At 34.4% G+C, this 27,600-nt stretch overlaps 2 protein-coding genes across 4 annotated transcripts; both read right to left on the bottom strand.

The window, feature by feature from the left end:
* Nucleotides 1-154: 154 nt before the first annotated feature.
* LOC132047152 (paired amphipathic helix protein Sin3-like 2) lies at nt 155-10,109 on the bottom strand. 3 transcript variants are annotated; one of them, XM_059438065.1, is made up of 23 exons: nt 9,948-10,108; nt 9,813-9,857; nt 9,632-9,706; nt 7,805-8,017; nt 7,524-7,707; nt 7,325-7,423; nt 7,065-7,238; nt 6,710-6,965; nt 6,467-6,603; nt 6,046-6,121; nt 5,751-5,965; nt 5,501-5,655; nt 5,124-5,245; nt 4,776-5,030; nt 3,656-4,231; nt 3,471-3,553; nt 2,804-3,382; nt 2,540-2,637; nt 2,318-2,456; nt 2,073-2,231; nt 1,781-1,944; nt 1,238-1,349; nt 155-920 (listed from the first exon to the last, which is right to left on the bottom strand). In XM_059438065.1, the coding sequence occupies exons 3-23, from the start codon at nt 9,703-9,705 to the stop codon at nt 783-785; spliced, it is 4,008 nt and encodes a 1,335-aa protein (XP_059294048.1). In that variant the 5' UTR covers nt 9,706; nt 9,813-9,857; nt 9,948-10,108; the 3' UTR covers nt 155-782. The 3 variants fall into 3 exon arrangements, 2 of the variants coding, with proteins under 2 accessions (XP_059294048.1, XP_059294049.1); XM_059438066.1 differs by having other exon boundaries at nt 7,805-8,011; XR_009412811.1 differs by having other exon boundaries at nt 844-920; nt 1,773-1,944; nt 9,948-10,109.
* Nucleotides 10,110-13,771: 3,662 nt separating this feature from the next.
* Nucleotides 13,772-25,939, bottom strand: LOC132047908 (paired amphipathic helix protein Sin3-like 2). The gene is made up of 10 exons (XM_059438881.1): nt 25,866-25,939; nt 24,409-24,556; nt 18,560-18,639; nt 18,279-18,457; nt 18,074-18,177; nt 17,647-17,989; nt 15,137-15,273; nt 14,779-14,854; nt 14,520-14,707; nt 13,772-13,897 (listed from the first exon to the last, which is right to left on the bottom strand). Exons 1-10 carry the CDS (start codon nt 25,937-25,939, stop codon nt 13,772-13,774), a joined length of 1,455 nt encoding a protein of 484 aa, XP_059294864.1.
* Between the last annotated feature and the right edge of the window lie 1,661 nt (nt 25,940-27,600).

The following is a 27,600-nucleotide window of genomic DNA, read 5'->3' as shown; positions in this document are numbered from 1 at the left end:
CTCGACCAGAGAAGATAGCTCTCATGTTAAAGAACCTCTATATTAGTACGCCTCAACCCCAAGCAAGTTGATTATACGAATCATCACGGATCATGTGGTTGTCAAAACCAATATTTATACAAGTTGGAAAATACCAAGTCACTAAAGAAAAAAGTAAAGAACCCCAATAACAGAGGAATATTTTGAATGAAAAAGCCTTGTAAATAAGGCAATAAACCTCTTATGTTTCAGCAAAAAGTATAGGAATCCAAATGTATGCTCTGTACAAAACCAGGGCCAAGAAACCCACTGTATAAAGCCTTTTCACCTATACTAGATTCGACTAATTTATCACTATTTCTTACATAATCCAGCAAGGCGTAGCTGCTAGAAAACTTGATCAGCTCACAGGGACACTAGCACAGAGTTTACTGCCGAGGAGGAAATGCAATATGGCTCCTTTGTGACCCAAGGAAGCAGATTTAATAAACACAGGTTACAAGAACAATTTGTGGCGGAAACCATATTTACAAGGAAATGGCTCAAATGCCATAGACATATGCTCACAAGATAATACACTTTAACTGAGAAACCCCACTCGTGAATCCTTGTTCCTTAGAGTGAAGTCAGTTCAAGAAAATGCCACCATTAAAGCATTAGACCAATTGCCCGAGTAAGTAGTTGGACCGATAACCCAAGCAATACTGGAGTATAAAAACCTGTTGGAGTCGGCTAGAGAAGATGTTCTTTGAAGTGACACTAAATCCCGGATGTGAACCGTTCAGAGAGAAGTTTCTGTATCATCATAAAGAGGACATCAAAACTCGATGGAACCGTTCTACTCTAGCCTGGTAATGACATGACAAACTGCCAGCTGAAACTTTTCTTCTTTTACTACCCCGACGGAAAAAGAAGTCCTCTGTGTCAAGCACATAAGAGATCTGCAAGGATTTATCATGTCAAAGAATCTTCACAGCGAACTATTATAAAAATATTATATAAGTAAGAGAAGTATAGTTGGGAATTAATGAAGTGGAACCCATTCTTTATCTCGTCTCAGTTCTGTTTCTAGTATCTTTTCAAGTGTAAGTGCATGTATGATACAGTGCAGAAAGCTCGTGAAAGAGTGCACATAAATTCAGGAGGATTATTAGATTTTCCCCTTATTTAGGGACCACCCAGCTTCCTAACTTGGATGTCCAAGTGGGATTATTAGATGTTATAATTGCAGCAGATGGTCGAAGAAGAACTCATTTACCTTTGATGAATTTGAAGCCATCTTGCATTCCAGACCATTTACAAGAATAACATGTTCCATTGCCATGCTAAAATCAGTAGATTCATCATCGTCGGCACGTTTCCGCTTATTTCTGAGGATTATGGAAACAAAAATATCAAAGACGGAGAGCAGTGGATGTCGAGTCAAATTAGCACTCAATCATAAGGCAGACTGATGAGCATCCCCAACACCTCTCCAAAAAGATCCTCTGTCCACTTAGTTTATTTATATATACTATACTTAGGACAGAACCAGAACCACGTCATTTCAATACTCTTTCAATTCTCACAGTGACCATGATTTACTAGTAAAATTTAATGTTATTCAGTCGAAGGTGGGTCCAAGCAGAAGGAAACAAGGAGCACTACAATTTGTTTAACAAACATCATCAGTAATTCATTATACAAGTGCATAGGAAAATCAAACAAATTGATTAGGACTAGAAGAGCATGTGGTAGGAATCCACGACCCACCCCAACTCACTGCATTTCTAAACTGAATATTAGACAGTTACCTAATTACCTCTTCAGCAGAACAGCAGAAGACTCCTTTTTCCCATTTTTAACCGACAGATAGTCATTGTGCAGATAACCTGCAAAATTGGGGTCTACAGCAACTGCAACTACTTCAGACTTGTCACCTCCATCATCCATCAACTGGATGGACAGCCGGGCAGGTAAAGACGTCTACAACACAAAAAAAAAAAAAAAAAAAACTGTTTTAATGCACGTGAACTTCAGCATATGCAACAAAAAAGCAAAAAAGGGTGTGTGTGTGTGTGTTAGCTTGCAGACGTAACTTGCCAGAAACTTACACTTTCAAACCGGTAAATGCTATCATCCTGGTCCTGGAGGAGGACATGAGCATTTTCATAATAAGCTGAATCAACAAATTTCTCAGGTTTCCTTAATCTTTCATATTCATATAGCTGAAGCAGCTTACCATCCAGCTCATCACTCGAGACTGTTTGAAGCTGAAGCAAAGACAAAGCAAATTACATTCAAAGAATACCAAGTTGTAGCACACCAATTAATATTCAGATAGCTAGTACAAGGATACCTGTTTGACCAGCTTATATATCAACTTGTCCAACGTGAATAGCACATATGACTGATTTCCAATGACTGATCGGCAATCATCCTCAAACTTTGAATTATCTGAAGATCCATCGAGCAAACTATGCAGCGCACTCATGAATCTGCACAAGCACATCCATTGTCCTCAAAAACAAACTTACTGAAAGTCTAGTATAACTGCACGCGAAAAAGAATTGCTATCTACCTGTCATAAGGAATAGAACCAGTATCCTGTCCAGTTCTCCATTTTGACTCACACGATGCTGAATACCGCTTTGCTATTAATAACCTTTCATATAGAATCTAGAAAAAGAAAAAGAAGATAAAGAACAAAGCTTAGATCTCCACATGTCAAAATTACACAGAAGACGTGTGGCTTGCAGGGAAGCTTCACAATTGACTATAGAGTGTGGTGCACAGCTAAACCACTGCAAACTAGAAAATTGAACTTGAAGGTGAATCTCCTCACCTGGTGTAGCCTAAAAAGCACATAGAATGTCTCATTTCCGTAAAACACCCGCGGGGACTTCATCGCTCCCCCATATACAGGTGAAGCCACATATTTTGTAAGTGGCTTTGAAGTAAGCAAAACCCGATCAGACATTTGCAACACATTGCCATCACCACCAACATAGTGTGCTTCACTCGTCCCCTCAGCCTCACCTTCACTCTCAGCTTTACCATCAAGATCATCATGCTCACCATCATCCTCTTCCTCGTGCTCTTCTCGAGAGCACTCTTCAGCAGCAGACTCACTGCCAGAAACATCTTCTCCGGCTTCAGAAATATTTTCACTATCTTCATCATCAGCATCTGCATCATTTTCACCAGCAGCATCCTGACAACCGATCTCTTCAGCACCTCCATTGTGCGAAGCACCACCTCGAAAGGCAACAAAATTGTCCTCTTCAAAATCACCATTAGGTGATAATTCACCCTCTTCTTTCTCATTTTTACAGGGATCGCCTGAATCGTCATTGTACCCATTAATTCTAGAGCCTTCTGCAAACCCTCCATTACCCAACGGAATCGATCTTGAGGTATCACTCTGTCTCACAAAGAGAAAACATGCCTTAATAATGAGTAGTCACAATGATTAGCACCAACCCAAATTGACACAGTTGAATATCTCATACCTCTGTTGCTGGAACATTATCGATGTTAGACTTGGATACTTGACCATCGCCAGAAGCACCATTACCCCGTCTTGCGCCTCGCCCTGGATAAAAAAAGCATTAGAATAGCTATTCTATGTTTTGGCTAAAAACCAAATAATTCAATATAATGAAATAGGCTTAGACTTGGTGAGGTACATATATACCTGAAGTTATTTCCACTCTTCCATGAGTATCTGCTCCCATTGCAGGGGCTGCATCAGAACTAGTTAGGTGCTCACCAATCACTGCCAAACCATCTTCTTTGGGGAGAGCATCTGCATTCGAAAAGCTTGTCCTAGAAGAATTTACTCGTCCGGGGGAAGCATTAGCATCCCTGTTGCTGATAACTTTTGATTGTTTGAAATTTCTAGTAGTAGCATCTGCACTAGGACTGCCATCACTTTCAACAATGCCAGTTCCGTTGCTTTTTGGACCATGCTGCTTCAGTAAGACATCATTCTCAGTGGCCTCTGAGTCATCAGGACGACAAGGAACACCCAAGATTGGCTCAAGCAAGTTGGTCCATAACCTCAGTACTTTATCTAATTGCTCTTTGGAGGAGCAAACCTCTTCACACGAATACTTGATAAGTTTGTACAAGTCTTCATGAAGCTCAGAGTCAGCATAATCAAATTCAAGATTCGGGGTTATAGGATGTCTACTTCCAGCAGAAAGAGACAGAATCGTGCCATCATCTTTCTGCTTTTTCTCCTTAATTTCTTTGATCTCCGCCAGTAAGGCTGTTCATCAGAATCGTAAAAGTTAAAAAGGCAAGAACCACAGCAACTGCTCAATGGAAGATAGATACACCAACTATTCATGAAACATGTATACTGTAATTTCCTTCTGCTAAACTCATAGTGAAATCCTAAGACATGCAGAAGTGGAACCAAGAATCCAAAGAACTGCGTCGTAGGCTTGCTACATAACCTAGAAGTGTCTATCTTGGAAAAGAAAGGCAGGATTTTTTTTTCTTAATAGCTGAGAAATCCCAAAGTTATATACATGAAGGAATTGCAGATAGAAAGACTAGCATGAAAGAAGTCAGTTAGAATATGATAACCAAAGCTTGAAACGTGATTTGGAGGAATCAGATTTCATCAAATCTGATGATGTTGCTGAAGACGGAAAGTAAAGTAACGTCAGGAAGAGAAAGATTTGCAATATTAGAAGAGCACATATTATCGATGAAATGATCTTTCAGCTACATAAGACTGAGAGTTACTCAAAAGTTACAGAGAATAGAAACAAACTGACGGCATATAAAACAAATACTAGACTTACATTTTGAGCTAAGATTCTTTGAATCTTGTTGCTTGAAGTAGAAACTTCGATGGTCAAGTGACTTATAATGGTTCTTAGCATAGATATCAGCCCAAACTTTGTTAAAATCTGTGCGACACTTGGTCCACTCCTCCTGTTTCTGCTTCAAGCGGGTCAGTATAACAGGCAGTGCAAGAGGTGGGTTTTTGCGCAGAATATCCATAACATCCAGACCATGATCACCATAGAGTCGTTCAATGCATCTCAAGTTTAAGGCTGCAAAATGTAGAACATCAATTATCAACAAGCTACATAGTTAATGTATTTTTATGTAAACGACTGCTAACAACTAAGTCAATACTGACAAACCTGAAAACTGGTCCTCAATACGGAGTGGACCATCAATTGAATTATCGTTAATGGCATTCAATAACTCTTCTACACGCTTAGCAGTTGAACTCACTGACTCCAATAACATGTCTAGCTCAAACCTGAATTATTAAGAGACTCCAATCATCACTGACAAAATGCAAGAGCAAAATCACAAAGACAATTTTCAAGAGAATCATTGCAGATGATTTGTGCTCACTGCTTCCGATTTGTCAAGAAAACAGTAGCTTACAAAAGGAGTTGTGAGCTCATAGACCTTAAGATACATCCAGAAGAGCTGCTTGTCTGAACTCTTCCTCAGAGATTTGACCCGAATCTCTTTATTTCTAATAATATTTTCATACAAAAGGACATACCTATCATCTTCACAACGGAACAGGCTTTCTTCATACTGATTTCTGCGCATGTGCTTGAAAGAGTAGTCCTCACTCCCTGAAGTCACAGATACCCAATGGTCATTTAAAACCTGAGCTCCAAGCTCTGACTTTTGGCTTGCTGTAGGTATTGGATACTGCAAAACAAAGATATTAACAAATCTATGTCAAGACATAATCCATAGAGATTGAGATTCTTCTATATATGATTGAATTAGGACTAATGTCCTACATCTTCAGGGAGAAGCCGATAACTGGGTGTGCAGCGTTTGCAGTTTGAAAGGTCAAGTTCTTGGATGGACTTTCCCCAGTATTTCTCCTTGTATCGGTCCTTTTCTTTATCAGTTTCACGCTTTTGCTCTTTGTCTTTCTCATCTTCCTTTACTAACTTGGAAGCATGCCCGTCATTCCACCTACTCTTGCTCATAACACCTGCAAGAAGTCCATCTGCAAAGCAGAAACCAATCAGAATGTAATCACATATACGTGACATAACAGATTTACCATCATGAAATTTCAAGACTTACCAACTTGTTCACAACGCTCTAGAAATACATTGAAACCCTCCATAAGATCAGGATATTTTCCAAGCAGATCAGCAACCTGAAATCAGCATGCTTTCAAATATCAGACTGACTTGTATATCATTTCAAAGATATTAGTGCCACAAAATCCTGTAAAACCGGGATTCAGTTCATTTTCAACCTCAACAAGAGGGGATCCCTTTTTCTCCCTTTTCTCAGTCAAAAGAGAGGACATGTTTAGCATATATGGCTCTATCCCAGGCGGCATACCATCAGAACCATTTTGCAGCATCAGTAGAGCAACCAATACTGAGTACGGAGAAACCCAACAGAACCAAAGCAAACCATAGATAGCAGAAATTATAAAAAAAGATTACAGTAGCATAGGAGCAAAAGGGATAGATTAACTGTATCATAGACTTACCAAACTTTGTAACTCGTTCCTTGTAATTATTTCTGTGCTATAAATATGGAGACATTTTAAGAATGCCTGATAATCAGCTGGACTTCGTAATCTTTCCTTTACCTTTTCACAGAAATTGAATTCTTGGCTATACATATCTGGCAAGATCAAGCAAATCATATTATGAGAAGTGAAACTGCCGGAAAAGGAACTGGCAACATTTAGTAAATACAGATATCCATGCAATGCTAATCATGAACTCACTTTTCAGGGCATCTTTATCTTCATGAGGTCCTCCAAATTCTTCAACCTTCCGAGCAGATTTCTTTTTATCAGTGTGACGCTGCATGCTTAGCTCTTCATTGTTCTCATTATCAGGTTCTTTATAATCCTGATCATGAGTTCTTCTGTCCCTGCTCTCTTTTTCAGCACGTCTTTTTTGCTCTTTATGCAACTTTATCATTGTTTTATCGTCGTCCAAATCAGCCCGCTCAATGCTAAGGTTATCGCGGCGGAAGCGCTTCAGAGACAACGATTGAAGGAGGTGGGTATAGTTGTGGGGCAACCAGCACTAATAGACGGATTAAAAAACCAGGAAAGAAAAGCAAAAAGAAAAAACCTTGTCCATGTGGGGTTGCCTAAGCATGGGAACAGCTGAGCTCCTCTCATCATAACGATGGAAAGAAGGCCTGCCAAATGAAGTTTGTGCTGCTGATGCAGTTCCTGAAGTATCTGGCAAGAATCTAGCGAACTCATCTAGCAAATCTGGATGGTCATCGAAAAGTACGGCAACCTACACATATAACAAGTAGTAACAAACTAAGACATAAAGATCATCTAAAATATCAATGTATCCCAAATAAATAAATAAATTATTACCTCATGGTACACCTCATTGATTCCCTTGTGCTCCTTCCTATACATGTTCAAAATGTCTAGGAAGGATTTGTACACATGATCATCATTTTGGAAGCGTTTCTGCAGGAAATGATAACCCAGTAAGTTAGGAATAAAGTTTTTTAAAGAAGAAAAAAGGCAGACCTTTATTACTAAAACTGGAAGGTAACAGAAATGTGACCTTTATTTTGTTCACAAAGCTGATAGCTTCATCAAACTCAACTGTTTTCTTTGGAGGAGCCTCATCTTCATCATTGAGGGTTATTTCATAGCCCTTGGGCAAGAAAGTGTTGAATCCAAGGATTAACCTAGGATGTCCTTTAAACAAGTCTTTCACTCTTGCTATGACACCAGCAGTATCAATTCTGTGAGGAATATCACAGACTTATGGAATAAGTTCCACATAAATCACCAAAGCTGAATACGAACAAGGATGACACTAGGCAGATTAAAGTAGCAAACCTTTGAGCCTTAAAGTCTTTCATAACATCAAGGAACAAGTCATACTTCTCCCTTTGGCTTTGAAACATGTCCTTAACTTCCTTTAAATAAGACAACGCATCACTGGTTGTCAGCTTTGGGTTACTAGCACTAGCACCAGCTCCACCTCCGCCAGCGCTGCTGCCACCTACTCCTCCGCCCAAACCATTTCCAGGAACTTGTGATTGACTGTAGCTTCATCCAGGAAAAAGAAAAAAGAGAAACATTACACATCAGAACCACAGCAAAAATTTGCCAGTTAAATTTATTGTTGTGGATCCCCCACAAAAAAAAAACCCACCATATACTCCTTAATAGGGTTAAGTTATACTCTCATCCACGTTAAACAATGCCTTTTTGGACCAAAAGTAAAAGCTTTTGATAGTTCATTCAAAATTGACAAAACCCTTGATATGATATAACCAATAAAATAGTGGTTGTGTTGCTAAGTTAGAGCCTTTGCCCTAAAAATGAATTAACAGACAAAAAAAAAAGTGAACTAGACCCAAACGAACAAAAGTAACATGGGTAAAGATCCAATCTTAATCTTCAGTTGTGCCAGATAATTCCGAGTGTTGTAAGAAATATGATAGAACCTATGATGTTTTAGATGTGGCAGAAAATGGCATCTAACATTTTCTGGTCACAAAATCACGCAAGCACACACCATATAGCAACTGATTTACCTAGAATTAACAATAATTCAACGAACTCATAGTTCATTCAAAATTGACAAAACCCTTGATATGATACAACCAAATAAATAGTGGTTTTTTTGGTAAGTTTCTGGCCTTTGCCCTAAAAATGAATTAACAGACAAACAAAAAGCAAACTAGACGCACCCAAACAAACACCACATGGATAAAGATCCGATCTTAATCTTTGGTTCTACCTGATAATTCTGAGTGGTAGGAAAAAAACTGATAAGACCAACTCTAAGTTATTAGATATCACAGAATATGGCATCTGACATTTTCTGATCAGATAATTACACACACCACACACCATATAGCAAATAAAAATCACTGCTTCACCTAAAATTACCAGGAATTCAACAAATTCATAGTTTCATTCAAAATTGACAAAATCCTTGACATGATACAACCAAATAAATAGTGGTTCTGTTGGTAAGTTTCTAGTCTTTTCCCTAAAACTGAATTAACAAACAAACAAAAAGCAAACTAGACCCACCCAAACAAACACAACATGGGTAAAGATCCAAACTTTATCTTCGGTTCTACCTGATAATTCTGAGTGGTAGAAAAAAAACTGATAAGACCTACTCTAAGTCGTTAGATATGACAGAAAATAGCATCTAACATTTTCTGGTCACAAAATCACACACACCACACACCATATAGCAAATAAAAATCACTGATTTACCTAAAACTACCAGTAATTCAGCAAATTCATAGTTTCATTCAAAATTGACAAAACCCTTGATATGATACAACCAAATAAATAAATGGTAAGTTTCTAGTCTTTGCCCTAAAAATGAAATAATAAACAAACAAAAAACAAACTAGACCAACCCAAACAAACACAACATGGGTAAAGATCCAATCTTTATCTTCAGTTCTACAAGATAACTGATCAAACCTACTCCAAGTCATTAGATATGACAGAAAATAGCATCTAACATTTTCTGATCACAAAATTACACACACCACACGCCATATAGCAACTAAAAAACACTGATTTACCTAGAATTAACAATAATTCAACAAATTCAAAAAAAAAAAAAAAAAAAAAAAAAAAAAAACTGCATCAAAACAACTGATTTTTTTTTTAAGGTAAGAAGAAACTTACGATTCTCCACGGGAAGTACCAAATGGTCGTTTAAATGGTGGGTTACCATATACATCGTCTCTCAATCGCTTCATGCTGCAAAAACAAAACAGTTTACAATAAAAAAGAAGCAAAAAAAAAAAAAAAAAAAAAAAACAAACAGAAACAAAAAAAAGAAAAAAGACATGCTTCATTAGGTCACCTTTTTGAGGTTTTTCCAGGAAGAAAACCAAAAGTCTTAGCAGATCTAAAAACAACAACAACAAAAAAAGAAGTTAATTCAATGGCTTAGATCAGGAAGAAAAGAATTTTCTTCTATCTATTCATTCTTTTCTACCTTTTCCTTTTCCCCCCTCTGGGAAGAACTTCAACACACACAAGTTTGAGAAACAAAGAGGTAAAAAGGCAAAGAGGTAAGGCAAAAAAAAAATGAATTAATGTGAAGAGAAGAAAAAAAGTTGCTGTATATCTTATGTAACGTGACTCAGTTTTTTATATATGTACTTCAAATATCAGACGATGCACATATTTATGTTGTCACAAAAAAAAAAAAAGGTCGATACAAAAAAGGTATAGTTTTGAATTTTTTCTAAATATTGTCCTCTACGTGGGCTGCTTCTTGCTAGTGATTTCAAATACCTACGGCTCTCTATGGGCTCAAATTTTGTGATGGGTGTGCATATTTTGCAAGTTCATGAATGAGCCCAAATTTTGATTTGTTATGCCCCGATATCCTTTGTCTATCAGTTTCCCCTATTTGATTGATGGAGTAATTTGTTTGTTGATTTTTTGGAGTAATTGATTTGTTAATTTTGGTTTGATATGTTTGATATTTGAGTTATATTCATCATCATCTTTAAAGTTTAGACTTTAACCTAATAAGACGCGTTTACGTAAAAGTAAAAAAGCATGCACGGTGCGGTTTAACGAAATTAACGACCTATTATCATAAAATAATGGAGTAGTAATCTGTGAAGGTTATATAATGCACGTGACGACCTAACCGCATAAGGAATATTATGTAGTTTTGCGCAATTATGTGTTTATAGTCGTCTTAATGCAGGCCATGCTACCTTATTTATTTTAGTAACTAAAATCACAAATATTGTAACAAAACACGTCCAAATTATGCATAGAGTGACGACAAAAAGAAAACACCGAATTTCTAACATTCTACTAAAAAACCTAATCCAGTTGAACCTGGACTTATTAACAACTAATTATTGTGAATATGCAACGTGTCACACATCTAGCTGGATTGGTTTCACTGATGCATTAAATAAAAGATAATTGACGGTAACGATAATTCATAAACAATTTGAGATGACGAGACATCAAACCTATATCGCTAGAATGACATATATCTATATTATAGATAAGAACAAGCATATTAGGTTGGAGGAGAGATCTTCCTCTTTTTTTTTTTTTTTTGAGTAACATTACACAAACAAATGTATTCGAGTGATCAATAGAAATTTATTTGATTTAAACGATGAAGTTGTTACGTAAAATTGTTACATACAAGTAAGTTAGTTATCTTTGAAACAATATTCTTTTAAATATAGATATCACTCAAAGATCATTGGCCACAACAATTGGTTGTTCTTTATTCGTATGTAAAAAAATTTTAAAAAAAAATCCCTTACATTTATTTGCAAATTTGAGATGTAATGAGGTCACATTAACAAGACACTAAGACAATAAATTATGAAATCATACTTATCAATTTTCTTGACCTGAAATTAGACTATATTGCATTACGCCAGGTTACATCTGATGACAAGGGTAAGATTTACTAATATTCCATAAAAAGGCAATTACTTCTTTTCTTTTTTTGTTAGTATTTTTGGTTAAGTAATAAGTTTTTAGTGGATGCAATCTACCTCAAATGGTAAGAAATTGATTGATGCAAAAAAGGTATAGCTTTGAAATTCTTTTGCCCTGTACGTTGGCTATACCGTGTTGGTGATTTCAAATACCTACGGCTCCCTGTGGGCTTAATATTAGTGACAGGTGTGCACATTTTGAAGTTTATGAATGAACCCAATTTTTGATTTGTTGTTCCCCAATCTCCTTTGTCAATCAACATTCCCTATTTGATGGCTGAACTGTTTGTTAATTTTGGTTTGATATGTTTAATATTTCAGTTACATTCATGATCGTGTTTAGAGTTTAACCTAATAAAATGCATAAAAGTGAAAAAGCATGCATTTTGAGTTTTGATAGAATTAACGACCTATTGTAATAGGTTATAGGTAGTAATTTGTAGAATGATAATCGTAAACTGTGCAGGTTGTATAATACATGTGATGACCTAACGGCGTGAGGAATAATATGTAATTTCACGTAATTATGCATTTATAATAATCGTATTACTACAAGTCATGTTTCCTTATTAAGTTTGGTAACTAAAATCACGAATGCTACAATAAAATATGTCCAAAATATGCATAGAGTAACGACAAAAAAACACCGAAGATTCTTACATTCTGCTAAAAAGCCTAATCCAGTTGAATCTGGATTTACTAACAACTAATTATTGTGAATATGCAACTTGTCGCACATTTGCTAGAATTGGTTTCACTGATGCATTAAAAAAAGAGAGGGTAATTGATGGTAACGAAAATGATAATTCACAAACAATTTGAGATGAAGATATACATTTATTCCTAAGTAACTTACTAGATATCAAATCTATATCACCAAAACGACATATTAAGTTAGAGGAGAGACCTTCCTCTTTGTTTTCCGAGTAACACGACAAACAAAATGTGTCCGAGTGATCAATAGAAATTTATTTGGTTTGGGCTATGAATTTGTCATTGTAAAATTATTGCATACAAGATATGGGATATACCTTCTTATACCACTTATCCTGGGACTATTTTATACCATCTCCTAGATGGTATAAAATAGTCCCAAGATATGGAATAAATTAGTCCCGGTATTATAATCCCGGGATATACCTTCTTATACCACTTATCCTGGGACTATTTTATACCATCTCCTAGATGGTATAAAATAGTCCCAAGATATGGAATAAATTAGTCCCGGTATTATAATCCCGGGATATACCTTCTTATACCACTTATCACGATTATTTTATCCATCTCCTAGATGGTATAAAATAGTCCCAAGATATGGAATAAATTAGTCCCGGTATTATAATCCGGGATAATTTTGGCCATGTACCAAACGACCACTAACAGTTTCTTTACCAAAACATAAAAATGAAAAAGAAAAAAAAGTATGCCTCACATATGGACAAAATTTTAATATGCCTCACATATGGACAAAATTTTAGTATCAAGTTAATTAGGCAGGGCTAGATGAAAACAAAACGATGAATACAACAATTTAAGTTTTCAATAAAACAATTTGAAATATGTTTTTCTATTAAATCCACGTAGCAACGCTGTAGCTTTGACCCAAAGAGCACGACAGAAGCGTATATTGAAGCAGCGATAGTCTTTTTCTTTTGTAATGTTTTCCATTTTGCCCCTTCTTTTTCCCTCCCGACTCCCTAACCCCACAAAAAGCTAGAAAACTAAAATTGATTTCAACTATTTGAGTTGCAATTTCAACTATTTGAGTTGCAAATTCTCACTTGTTTCATTTTGTGATTATTTTTAAATAACAGTATATATTCTTTTTACCATTAAAGTCGAGCAATATCTATAATTCGAGAACTGACAACGTTAGGGAAAACATTCGTTATTATTTCACTAAAAATATTGAACTTAATATTACCTCCTTCGAGCATCATTAAAGATGTGAAAAGACTCTCTTGGGCAAAAGTCACTGTTTTGATTTCAACAAGTTTAGTTCCAGATTTGGAAACACTTTTACCCTTCTTAATTGCATAAGGGCCTTCTTTGTATCTTTCACATGTATAAACAATTACGAACGAATTTATTCTCTCATAGTTAAAATAATAAAAAAATAAGAATAAATGATTCTTTTTCTTGATTTACTAGAAGGGAAGAGGATATGATTCAAGAAACCATTTGGTAAAATTTATTGCTAATAATACTAAATCTCTACTACCCACTAAAAATGGGACAAAGAATTCCAAGCAACCAACCAATCTCCGTAAGAGTTCTTTTAGAAATATCAACTTGAAATCATAATTAGCAAGCTTTAGTCATGGCAATAACATTATTAGGAAGTAAAGAGGATGATTGACCGATCAAAATAATGCTTAAACACGGAAAGAGCTGAAGAATCTGGCAAGAATTTAGTGAACTCATCAAGCAAATCTGGATGGTCATTGAGAAGTATGGCAACCTACACACATAAAAAAGAAATAGTTACAATTTAAAATATGAAGATCATCTGTATATAATATCTGTGTATCCAGATTAAAAGATGTTTTATCACCTCATGGTAGACTTCATAGATGCTCTTGCGCCCCTCCCTGTACATCTTCAAAATGTCTAAGAAGGTTTCTTACACATGATACTTATTTATTAAACGTTCCTCCATAACACCAACAATTAAGTAAAGCTTAAGTTTTGTCTATCTATATTTATATTTTAAGAATAAAAGCACCGGACGCCACAACTTTTTCAAATTTCAACTGGAGTACAATCCCAGTGAACTTCATTATTTCCTTGCATGGTGACGCTAGGAATGCAATAACTTTTTAATTAATTAAAATTTCACCATTTCTTCATATGAAAACATAATAAAAGCAGTAAGTCTCGTTTTTAAGTTTCCAATTTTTATTCTCGCATTACAAACGAGAAATATATCAAAATACAGTATTTTTTAGTCTTTGCGTTAACTTTATAAGATGAACGCTTAAAATATTATCACTTTGTACACCAATTTTGTTTTGTACTAATTATCACGAGATATACTTGCAATGTAAACAATTATTATTGAAATCAGAAGGCATGAGAATAACCTTTACTTTCCTCACAAAGCTGATAGCTTCTTCAAGAGGAACTTCATTTTCTTCTTTTATTTGATAAGTTGGAGGAGCCTCGGTTTTACACCTGTGCTCTTTGTATTCTTTCTCCTCTCCCTTTACTAACTTGGAGGTATGTCCTTCATCCGACTTTCTCTGGCTCATTACGTTTGCAAGGAATCCAACTGCATAGAAGTACCCAATCAGAACGGAATCTCACACACACACACACATATATATAAGTTTCAAGACTTACCAACTCGTTCATAACGCTCTATAAATTCATTGAAATCCTCCATCAGACCAGGATGTTTTCCAAGCACATTAGCAACCTGAATGAGTAGCGCGCTTTCAAATATATGATGCTTAAACAACTAGAAGAAGACCGACTTGTATATCATTTAAAAGACATTAGTACCACAAAATCCTGTAAAAACAGGATTCAGTATCATTGTTTCTTCCTTTCGTTGGTCAAAAGAGAGGACGTGTTTAGCATAAATGGTTCTAATACTGCCTACAGAGTGCCCAGGCAAACCATAGATAGCAGAAATTATAAACAAAGATTACTGTCACATAGGAGCAAAAAGAAGAGATTAATCGTACGATACACATACCAAACTTTGTAACTGCTCCCTTGTAATTATTTCTCTGCTGTAAATACGAAGACATGTTAAGAATGTTTGATAATCAGTTGGACTTCGTAGTCTTTCCTTTACCCTTTCACAGAAAGCGAACCCTTGGCTATACGTATCTGGAAAGATCAAGCAAATCATATTAAATAGGTTATTGATCAATCTTAGCAACACTATGCTAAACACAAATGCATGCGTAAAGAACTTTACCAAAAATTGAAGTGAAACAGCCTCAAAAGAAACCGAGAACGTTTAGCAACTTTTAGGGAAGAATAGTACTAATACTCATCCTTTAGCTTTCAGCATGCGGCTGGAAGTTAAAAATGAGCACTTGTAATTCACCACGAATTAACACATACTAACAAAATATTAAAGAATATTAATCATGCCGAATTCTGATATGTCTTGTTGGAGATTGTCTTAACGAAATTTCAATTGCCATCTTGTTTCTTAATGTAAATGTACTTATAACAAAATCTCGATGAAATTAAATGAAATGAATCACAAAATTATTCAAGACTTTCTCTGGCTTATTACACCTGCAAAGGATCCAACTGCAAAGAAGGAATCAATCAAAATGGAATCACATATCTATGTGACAACAATTTTACCATCACGAAATTTCAAGACTTACCAACTCGTTCATAACGCTTCATAAATTCATTGAAACCCTCCATAAGATCAGGATATTTTCCAAGCACATCAGCAACGTGAAATGAGTAGCATGCTTTCAAATATATGGTGCTTAGACAACAACAACCAGACCAACTCGTACATCATTCAAAAGACATTAGTACCACAAAATCCTGTAAAAACAGGATTTAGTACCCAGTTTTTCCCTTTGTTTGTCAAAAGAAAAGGACATGTTTAGCATAAATGGCTCTAATACTGCCTACAGACGGAGCCCAAGCAGACCGTAGACATCGGAAATTATAAATAGGAATGGCAACGGTGCAGAGCGGGTTTAAGGTTATGCAGGTGCGGGTTGAAATTACTTGTTTTTTGAACTGATGCGGGGCGGGGCGGGGCGGGTTGCGGGACTATTAAAACACAACAAAAGCTAAAAAATTTAAGTTCTCAAACTTCCTAAGGTAATGCAATAGCATAAAAAATTAGATCTAATCTAAATATATTTATAACAAAACTATTTTCTGTCATCTCCTCAAAAGTAAATTAAATCGTAGTCACACCTAAATTTTGACTAGGTAACTAACCATGTTTACTCCTGTGTATGCCGGGGTTTCACTTTGATCATAATTCCTTTTATATTTTGTGTCTTTTTAACTTACCAAATAAACCAACCAAAAAACATAATTTATGATCGTTAGTTTTTTGGTTCGTAAACTGTATAAGAACATAGTATTCCTCAATAAGGTGAAGTAAAACTGCACAAGGTTCTCTATATCTAAAGTCGTGTCAAAACTGTTCAGAATGAACAATTCAGCAAGCTTGATGGAAGTTGTACAATATGTATGGTTGAAGTACTAGAATGAAAGTTATGGAATATAAGAAAAAGAAAACATATCGACATGGTTATGATGAAGAATATCGCATGCATAACAACGACGAAGACATGAGAATCCAACAATTAAAAAAAGAAAGTTAAGCAGCGGGGGCCAGGTTTATGCGGGGCAGGGTGGTGAGGATTGAAAACAACAAATTATGCTATGTGGGGCGGGGCGGGTTTATTATTGAAGTACTAGAGTAAAAGTAGTGAAATGTAGGAGAAAAAAACATACCGACATGGTTATGATGAAGAATATTGCATGCATAACAACGACGAAGACATCAGAATCCAACAATTTAACCATGTGCGGGGCGGGGCGGTGGGGCGGGCAAGGCAGGTTTATGGGAGGCAGGGTGGTGCGGGTTGAAAACAAAAAATTATGCTATGCGGGGTGGGGCGGTTGAAGTCTTTGGGCTTTTATGCGGGCTTGCCCCGCAACCGCACCGCACCTTACCGCTTGCTATCCCTTAATATAAACAAAGATTACCGTGACATTGAAGCAAAAAGGAGAGATTAATTGCATGATAGACGTACCAAACTTTGTAACTCCTTCCTTGTAATTATGTCTCTGCTGTAAATATGGAGACATTCTAACAACGTGCGATAATCAGTTAGACTTCGTAGTCTTTCCTTTACCTTTTCGCAGAAACCGGACCCTTGGCTATAGGTATCTGGCAAGATCCAGCAAATCATATTAAGAAGGTTACTAACCAAACTCAGCAACACTATGCCAAAAACAAATGCAAACATGAAATTTAGCAACTTTTAGTGAAGAATAGTACTAACTCAGCCTCTAGGTTTCAGCGTGTGACTAGCAGTTAAAAACGAGGGCTTGTAATTCTCTATGAATTAATACTTACTAACTAATAGATGGCCTTCACATTGGTGTCAGCACAATCACAAACCATAGCACTAATGGTGGAAGATTATAATGCAGCACATGAAATACAGATATTCATTAAAACAATGATAACCATGAACTCACATTTCATCAGGTCATTTTTATCTTCATGAGGTCCTCCAAATTCTTCAACCTTCAGAACAGATTTCATTTTATCAGTGAGACACTGCATGCTTAGATCTCCTTCATTCTCATTAGCAGGTTCTTTATAATCCTGATCATGTGTTCTTTCGTCTCTGCTATCTTTTCCAGCACGTCTCTTTTGCTCTTTATGCAACTTTATCATTGTTTTATCGTCATCCAAGTCTAGGTCTCTCAGAGGACCAATAATCCTATCCAGTGGGAACGGATTGGCGATAGCTGAATTTGGCAAGTATCTAGTGAACTCATCCATCAAATCTGGATGGTCATTGAAAAGTATGGAAACCTACACATATAAAAGATAGTAACAAACTAAAACATAAAGATCGTCTATAATATCAGTGTATCCCAATTAAAAAAAACTTATTACCTCATGGTACACCTCATTGATTCCCTTGTGCTCCTTCCTATAGATGTTCAAAATGTCTAGGAAGGATTTGTACACATGATCATTATTTTGGAAACGTTTCCGCAGGAAATAATAAGCCAGTAAGTTAGGACTAAAGTTTAATAAAGAAGAAAAAGGCAGACCCTTATTATCAAAATTATATAAGGTAACAGAAATCTAACCTCTACTTTGTTCACAAAACTGATTGCTTCGTCAAACTCTATTGTTTTCCTTGGAGGAGCCTTATTATCATTGTTGAGGATTGTTTGATAGCCCTTGGGCAAGAAAGAGTTGAATCCAAGAATCAATCTAGGATGCCCTTTAAACAAGACTTTCACTCTTGCTATGACACCAGCAGTATCAATTCTGTGAGAAAATATCAGAGTCTTATGTAATTGAGTTCCACGTAAATCACCAAATCAGAATAGAAATTAATGAGATGACACTAGGCAAATTAAAGTTGCAAACCTTTGAGCATTAAAGTCTTTCATAACATCAAAGAACAAGTCATACTTCTCCCTTTGGCTTTGAAACACGTCCTTAACTTCCTTCAAATAAAACAGTCATCACTAGTTGTTAGCTTTACGGTACTACCACTAGCGACAGCTCCATCTCTACTAGAACCATATACATCAGAACCACAGCCATAAGTAGCCACTCAAGACATTGCTACAGAACCAAAGATGTGATCTAACAATCTATGAAGCAGGCGAGATTATGGGAGATCATAGCCCAAATTCCAATAAAGTAAAAAGCAAAAAACACTAGGTGATTTCTTCACACGTGACTAAATCTTGGTAGGAAGATTTACCAAGTACATGTGGTGGTCAGAGATAGCAAGTGGAATAATTAATATGCACGTAATTAAGCTTGTGTTCGCAGTACTGTTATTAAAACTATGCATACATACATACATACAAGTAGTGGTTAACTTAAGGGCCCGTTTGGCCATGGAAATTTTTCACTTTTTTCGGGAAAACATTTTCACTTTATTAGCAAATCAACGTTTGACCATGAAAATTCCAAATACAATTTGAAGTTGTATTTGGAATTTGAAAAACACCAAAAGACTTGTTTTCACTTTTTTCACTTTCAGTACATTCAAACAAACAAATACTCTTTGCAAAAACTATAACCAAACACAACTCCTTCTTCAACTCCAACTCCAAAATACCAACTAAAGTGAAAAATATTTGGTAAAATCCAATTAAAAGGGCAGAACCAAATAAGTAAAGAGAAAACCAAACGAGACTACCCAAACAAATGCAGCACGGGTAAAAAGACAGACTTGTAATTATGGATGATTATACAGTCCTTGTATAGTCTTACTATATAATAAATGTTACCTTGTCTCACAAAAATGATAGTAAACCTCGCCTGTTACTATTAATTTGCTGAAATGGTAAGAATATAGTTAACCTTGCATGTTTATGTACATTCAAAGTAACGTTTCCATTTGTAGTCAATTTTCTGAATTTTACGTCCTTGAGTCATTGATCTCTCTCTGTAGCCCATATGGCTTTGGCAGGGGGCTTAGGAGGACTCTCCTTCTTCTTTTCTATAACTCACTCTCCGAGTACTCCTAAGGTAAGTTCACAATTCCCGTGTCATATTCTTAATTATCATACATTATGCAACTTTAGTGGTAAAGAGCGCCCCTTGCTAGTAGCAAAGTACACCTCCAAGATTGTCAAACTTTAACACTGAAGTCCAATTCCAACATTCTTGGACACTGCTAAAAACTTAACTGAAACAAATACAAAGAGACCCAGATAGAGAAATAGTAAGGGAAAAACTAACCTTTTGGGCAAGAGGAACAGAGAAAGCCTAAAGAAATGAACTAAAATTGGAACCAACAATGAAAAGAAATTATTCGAGACAACGCTGGAGGGATTTTTAGCCGCGAAATCCTAAAATGAACGGAAAATCAAATTGAAGAAGATAACCTGAACTAAAACCCAATAACTGAAGTGTCTCCATATATGTGAAAAAACTCGAAGCTCGTCCAAATATTAGAAAATATATGTGTAAACTCAGCAGTTTTACAGTAAAAGAGGGATGAAAGAGCAAACAGAGCAATCCTTCAGTGTGTTATGATCAGAAGTAACACTAACACTGAAAATACATTGTAGAGAAGTAAATTCATATATCATAAGCATCAAAAATTTATTGTTCTGTATTTACCTGTGTAATTTTAAAAAAATAAGCAATAACAAACAATGGATATTAAACAATATGGTCATCGGATTTGCCTTAAGATCTAGCCCGCATATCCAAGTGCCGATAGAGCTAAATATGCTCACCTAGAGAACTTCCCCTATCTATATCGGTTGTTAGAGTCTACACTTTCAAAAAACTATGATTCGCTCCGCATACACTTTTAAGATTGTAAAAAAATAAAAAAAATAAAAAAAAAGATAGCTAACTACACATACTACTCAGACTTCGATGTGCCAAACAATTAACTCCAGCGGACATCTAACAATTTGTGATCACAAAATAACACACCAATCACCATGTAGCAACTAAAAATCACTGATTTATTAGAATTAACAATAGTTCAACAAATTAAAATAACAAGGAAGTGAACATAAGGAGAAGAGCTTACGATTCTCCACGGGAAGAATTACTTGGCCGTTTAAATTGATCATTATTCATTACCATATACATTGACTCTCAATCGACCCATGCTGCAAAAATAGTACACCAACAAGTTTTACGAATAAATAAGAATCTTTAAGAGGAAATAATGAATATTTGGATCAATAAAAAGGATCATTAAATCTCTATTTATACCTGTTGTTTTTCCTTCACGTTTTCTTGCCTTCTTGTTTTTGGTCATATCAGATTGCACTGTCTCTCTAACGTTGAAGTATACGAAAAAATTGATGTGTAAATATACCTAGTAACGTGACTGTATATATTGTTTGAGAATTCTAGGTAAATTTCAAATATGGTCAGGTAACTATGACTTATTTTCATAAAACTCACTAAAGTATTTTTTCTAACACAAAAGTTACTAAACTTTGAATAGACTAACACAAAAATCGCTGAATCGAAAAATACTAACTTTCCGGTGAATAACCCATTCTTTTACCATTTTGGGTTAAATCTAATAAATAAAAGTTCAATTAAAACCTTCGACCCGGTAGGTTACCTTGTCCTCCTGGTATGGTTAACATTCTTGGCAACAATGAGCTAATTAAGGATTAATAGCCGATTTGGCTAAGCTTGTTTTTCTCTAAAAGTGCTTATTTTTTTTAGTAAGTGCTTTTTTTTTAATATGTGTGGTGTTTGGTAAAATTTTTGGGAGAAAATAAGATTTCGGGAGTTGTAAGCTTATTCTAAACCATTTTTTAAAAAGCACTTTTAAGAAAAATACACTTAGAAACATTTATTAAAAGTTTCGCTAAACACTAATTACTACTCAAAAGTGTTTTTAAAATTAATAGGCCAAACACAAGTTTCTTTTCGCCAGAAATATTTTTTTAAAAGCACTTTTTCAAATAAACTGGTTTTAAAAGCTTGTCCAAAGAGACTAATATGCCATCCACTATTATAAAGTGGAAACATACAAGAATGTATATACTCTTATTATATAAATCCAACTGGCTCTGAAGATCACTGGCGTGAGGTTGTAGGAGGTGGTGATGTTCTCCCACCAAAGGTTGTAAATAAATAGAAAGCCTAACAAATAGAAGCTGCAACAACGCATTTGTCAAACCGTTTTGAGTCGGGTCGGGTCAAAGCTGTTTAATTGAATTTTTATTTATAAGATTTAAATAAATGGAAGAGAGTAAAAATGAGTTATCCACTGAAAATTAGTATTTTAGTAGTTAAGTGACTTTTGTGTTAGCACACTCAAAGTTTAGTGACTTGTGTGTTAAAAAAGATAGTTAGTGATTTTGTTAAAAGAAAAAATGATTATTACGTGACTATCTCTGAAATTTACCCTAGAATCATAAGCTCCTTACCTTCTATTCATGTATATGCATCCTGAGCGTTGACAATTAGGTCAACAATTTGGGGTATTGTAGTCTTTCATTAATATTTAACTGTTAACTTTTTGTACTTCATGCTCTGGAAGTACATAATGACTAGAGGTTGACAAAATTATATGGAGGAGTCACAAGCAATCGTTTTTAAGTCATACGTCGAAGTTTAAACGGGCTAGGTTATGACTTATACATTGACTTGATTCAATATGCTGAATTTAAAATTAAGTTAGTGTACTATAATACGACGGATCAAGATATAACCCGTTTCTAGTTTCTACTATTTTTTAGAAGCTACCACATATTTTATCACCACGTCCACATATTATTCATCCTTTATTACTTCTCTTTTTTAGGTATTTTATAAAACTAGTAATCAGGTTCGCGTGTTGCGCGTCTACCTCGTTTCAATGAGTACAAAATTTTAAAAATCAAATAAATAATATGTTAAAAATCATGTTTGAACTATAAAATAAAAGTTAAAGGAAAGAATGTAAGTTTACGAAAATGATGAGTATTGATTTTATTTAGTTAACCAAATAAAAGTACCCAATCATCTTAGTCAATATATTCAACTAATGGTTTATATAAGTTGAATTCCATTTATTCAGTCTCAGTCAGAAACTCACACACATCGACGAAGCTAGGGGATGCAAAGCTAGAAACTCACACATTGGCGGAGTTAGAGGATGCAAAAGAGTTCATCCGAATTGCTTCCCTAGAAAATTACATTATTTATAAGGTTAAAATGATTATTTTTATTGTGTGTATAAACAATTATATATGGTAGACTAGTATATAGTGCATGATGCGAGTCGCAAATTATTTTCTTAAGTTGTTGTTATCTACACGAAAACAAATTAATTGTTTCACTTTATGATTGTTTTTGGATAACTCTAATCAATTGATATTTGAGACCCATACGATTTAACACAAGTAATACGGCACAACAAACATGTCTATAATGCAATAACTAACAAAGTAAGGAAAACTTCTCATAATTATTACAATAGTTAACTAAATATTATCTCTTTTGAGCATCATCAAAGAGGTAGATCGATGCCTATCACTTCTTTTATATCAAAGCTATAAAATCTTAGGCAAATGTCACTATGATTTAAACAAGTTTTATCCCACAGGTTCAAGATTTGAAGCACAGATTTACCCTCTTCTAATTACATAAGGACTCTCTTTGACTCTTGCACGCCCGCACAGATGTTCAAGATTTGGAAGCGTAGCGCAAATTTATATTCTTTAATTACATAAGGGCCCTCTTTTACTCTATCCACACACACACATATAATATAAATAAGTAAAAGGATGAATGAATGCTAGAAGGGAAGATGATATGATTCAAGAAACCATTTAGCAATAACTAATGCTAATAATACCAGATCTCTATCATAAAAAAACGGGACATGGAATTCCAAAGCAACCAACCAATCTCCCTAAGAGTTCTTTGAGAATATTAAGTACAACTCATAATTAGCAAGCTTTAGTCATGGTAATAACATTATAAGGAAATAGAGGGGATGGTCCACTGATCAAAATATTGCCTGAGCATGGAAATAGCTTAAGGATCTTGCAAGAATATAGTGAACTCAGCAACCAAATCTGGATGGTCATTGAGAAGTTTGACAACCTACACATAAAATAAAATAAATAATACAAATTAAAACATGAAGATCATATAGAAAAATAGTAACAAACAAAAACATGACGGTCGTCCATAATATCTACGTATCCAAACTAAAAATATTTTATCACCTCATCGTACACCTCTTTGATGTCCTTGTTCTCCTCCCTAAATGTGTCCAAAATGCTTATCAAAGATTTGTATACAGGATCAACATTCCTGAAACGTTTCTGCAAGAAGTGATAAGCCAGTATGTTATGACCAAAGTTTTTTTTTTTTTTTTTGAGAAAAAAGTAGACCTTTGTTATTAAAATCATATAAAGTAACATAAACCTAACCTTTATTTTGTTCACTAAACTGACTGCTTGTTCAAATTCAACTGATTTCGTCGAAGAAACCTCTTCATCATCATTGAAGGTTATTTCATAGCCATTGGGCAAGAAAGTGTTGAATCCAAGGATCAAACTAGGATACCCTTTGAACAAGTCTTTCACTCTTGCTATGACACCACCAGCATCAATTCTGTGAGAAAATATGCAATTAAGTCTCACATAAATCACCAAATCAGTATAAAAAGTAATAAGGATGCCACTAGGCAAAGTAGCAAACCTTCGATTCTTAAAGTCTATCATAACAAAAAGAAACATGTGATACTTCTCCATTTGGTTTAGAAACGTGTCCTTAACTTCCTTTAAATAAGACAGTGCATCACTAATTGAAAGCTTTTGGGTACTACCACTAGCACCAGCTCTATCTATGCCAGCACTATGACTAAGACTTCGGCTGCCACCTCCTCCACCCAAACCACTTTCATGAACTTGTGATTGACCATTCCTAATTCATCCAAGAGGAAAAGTTTCATCACAACGACAATCATAAATAGCCACTTAGATAACATTTTTGCGGAAACAAGGGTCTAGTCTAAGAGTAGATGAAGTGGATGAAATTATGGGAGATCAGAGCTCAAATTCCAATAAAGACCAGTGATTTCTTCACGTGTTACTAAATTATAGTAGCCAGAGTTACAACATTAGCAATGCTATTAAATTTATACATACATACGTGCATCCATATAAGTAGTAGTAAAGCTACATTCGCATCCACCTTAAACTAATGCTTAGTTTGAGCTAATTATAAAAACTTTGACTAGAGCATTCAGAATTGGTAAAACTGTTAATTAATTAAAACAATTGATTTATTGTTTTTCCCTAAAAAACACTGATTTATTACTTAGAATTGCCAAGAATTCAACAAATAAAAACAACTAATGGACATAAAACCACAGATTTATTACGTATAATTACCAAGTATTCGACAAATAAAAACAACTCATGTGCATAAAAATCAAAGATTTATTAAGTGGAATTATCAAGAATTCAACAAATCAAAACAAGTCACGTACATAAAAATCACTGATTTATTACTTAGAATTACCATGAATTCGATAAATCAAAACAACTTGTCATAACAATCATTGATTTATTACTTAGAATTACCAAGAATCCGACAAATCAAAACAACTCATGTACGTAAAAATCATAGATCTATTACTTAGAATTACTAAGAATTCAACAAATCAAAACGACTCATGTACATGAAAATTACTTATATGTTACTTAGAATTACCAAGAATTCAACAAATCAAAACAACTAATATAAATAAAAATAACTCGTTTATTACATAGAATTACCAAGAATTCAACAAATCAAAACAACTCATGTACATAAAAATCATTGATTTTCTGCTTATTGAAATGCCATGAATTCAACGAATCAAAACAACTCATGTACATAGAAATCATTGATTTAATACTTAGAATTACCAAGAATTGAACAAATCAAAACAACTCATGGATATAAAAATCATTGATTTATTACTTATAGAATTACCAAAAATTCAACAAATCTAAACAACTCATGTACATAAAAATCACTTATTTATTACCAGAATTATCAAGAATTCAATAAATCAAAAACAACTCATGTACATAAAAGTCACTGATTCTTTACTTAGATTATCAAGAATTCAGCAAATCAAAACAACTCATGTACATAAAAGCTAGTGATTTATTACTTAAAAGTACCAAAATTCAACAAATCGAAACAACTCATGTACGTAAAAATCACCAGGAAAAGAACTTACAATTCTCTATGAGAGGAACTAATTCGCTGCTTTAATTGAGTTGTACCATATGCATCGATTCTCAATCGCCCCATGCTGCAAAAATTTTACAGCAAGAACAAGTTTCTTATTAATAAATAAGAAGAGAAATTAATCAATATTTGGATCAAATCTCTACTCATACCTTCCCTTCTACTCTCTCTCTCTCTCTATCGTTGGAAAAGTATATAAAAAAAAATGAAGTATAAATATACCACGTAACGTGCCTACTTATATTGTTGGATGATCGTAATCTCATTTCTATTCATGTAATTACTCTGATAACATCTCCATTTCATTTTAATTGGTCTTTGCAAAGTTGACACTCCAATTGAGAAACTATTTATTTGTTTTACTAAATTATCCTTATTAATTATGCTTGGGAAATCTAAGTTTGACTATTATTTCTTTATGTAATTACTTGATAGTTAAGGTAATATTGGAAGAAAACTATAAGCCTCTTTTGAGTTGCTGATATGGACAAGTAAAATGAAAAATCTAAATTTAGTATAAGGATCAAGTAAAATGAAGCGAATTGAGTACTTACTAGAATAGTATTAATAAGAGGGAGACAATTAGGTCAAATTGGGAGTATTTAGTCTTTTGATAATGTTTTATGCTGATAATTTTTGTACTTTATTTTTCGAAAGTACATTGACAAAAATTTGTTAGAGGTGGCAAATACATTCTTTTTTAGTCATATGTCGAAGTTCAAACATGCAAGATTAGGACTCATGCATTGACATGATTTAATATGCTGAATTTGAAATTATTTATTAAGTCAATATAATATAACCTGGCGGCTGAAGATAGTTTTTTTCACCACGACCAATTTTTTATGTTGTGTGTGTGTGTCTATATATATATATATATATATATATATATATATATATATATATATATATATATATATAAAGTAGATTAGTATTATATCCACGGGATGCGTGACCAATAATAAAGAATATTAAATATTAATCATGAATATGAATTTTGATATGTATTGTTAGAGATTGTTTCGACGAGATATCAACTGTCATCTTGTTTCTTAATGTAATATACTTATAACAAAATCTCTATGAAATTAAATGTAAATTATATAAAGTCATCCAGTAATTTGACCAGAAATACATCAGGAGCATTAATTGCGTTCACATGATAAAATTTATAGAATTCCATACTCTAATTTCTTAAGGTAAATAATTGCGTTCACATGATAAAATTTGAATGCGTTCACATGATAAAATTTATAGAACTTCATACTCTTCTTCACTAATTTCCTATATAGTTGTTTCCTGACTTCTCTAAAGTAAGACTCATGTACATAAGCAGATCAAGTAGACATTAACATAAACCAACAATTTTGATGAAATTTATCATTAATACGTAATACCCCCAAGCAAACACAATAAATGACCATAAATTCACCTGTTTTGTCCGGCTATAACTCCTATGCCTTGATAAATTTGTCTTTTATTTCTTATAATAATAATAATAATAATAATAATTTCTGTAGTTTTCTTGTATATATTTTAAATTTCTCAATGAAAATTCATGTTAGCACAAGAAAATAAGTTACCTCATATTAGTTATGACTAGCACTCGTGCGATATGTGAACTATGATAAAGAATATTAATTATGATGAATTCCAATGTCTTGTTAGAGATTATTTTAACGAAATTTCATATGTTATCTTGTTTCTTAGCATAATATACTTAT

This window comes from Lycium ferocissimum, chromosome 2 (genome assembly GCF_029784015.1).
Source record: "Lycium ferocissimum isolate CSIRO_LF1 chromosome 2, AGI_CSIRO_Lferr_CH_V1, whole genome shotgun sequence".
NCBI classification, from domain to species: Eukaryota; Viridiplantae; Streptophyta; class Magnoliopsida; order Solanales; family Solanaceae; genus Lycium; species Lycium ferocissimum.
This window is presented reverse-complemented; position numbering and strand designations above follow the sequence as displayed.

Bases quoted from the DNA above. Each gene is read 5' to 3' on its own strand.
- LOC132047152 (XM_059438065.1), bottom strand. From the start codon at position 9,705: ATGAAGCGATTGAGAGACGATGTATATGGTAACCCACCATTTAAACGA. The intron at 8,018-9,631 runs GTAAGTTTCTTC...TCCTGGATGAAG, and splicing joins GGTACTTCCCGTGGAGAATC to CTACAGTCAATCACAAGTTC. The intron at 6,604-6,709 runs GTGAGTTCATGA...TGATCTTGCCAG, and splicing joins AGATAAAGATGCCCTGAAAA to ATATGTATAGCCAAGAATTC.
- LOC132047908 (XM_059438881.1), bottom strand. From the start codon at position 25,939: ATGGGGCGATTGAGAATCGATGCATATGGTACAACTCAATTAAAGCAG. The intron at 18,178-18,278 runs TAGAGGTTAGAT...CTTATTATTTCC, and splicing joins AATCAGTTTTGTGAACAAAG to TGCGGAAACGTTTCCAAAAT. The intron at 15,274-17,646 runs GTGAGTTCATGG...TGATCTTTCCAG, and splicing joins TAAAAATGACCTGATGAAAT to ATACGTATAGCCAAGGGTTC.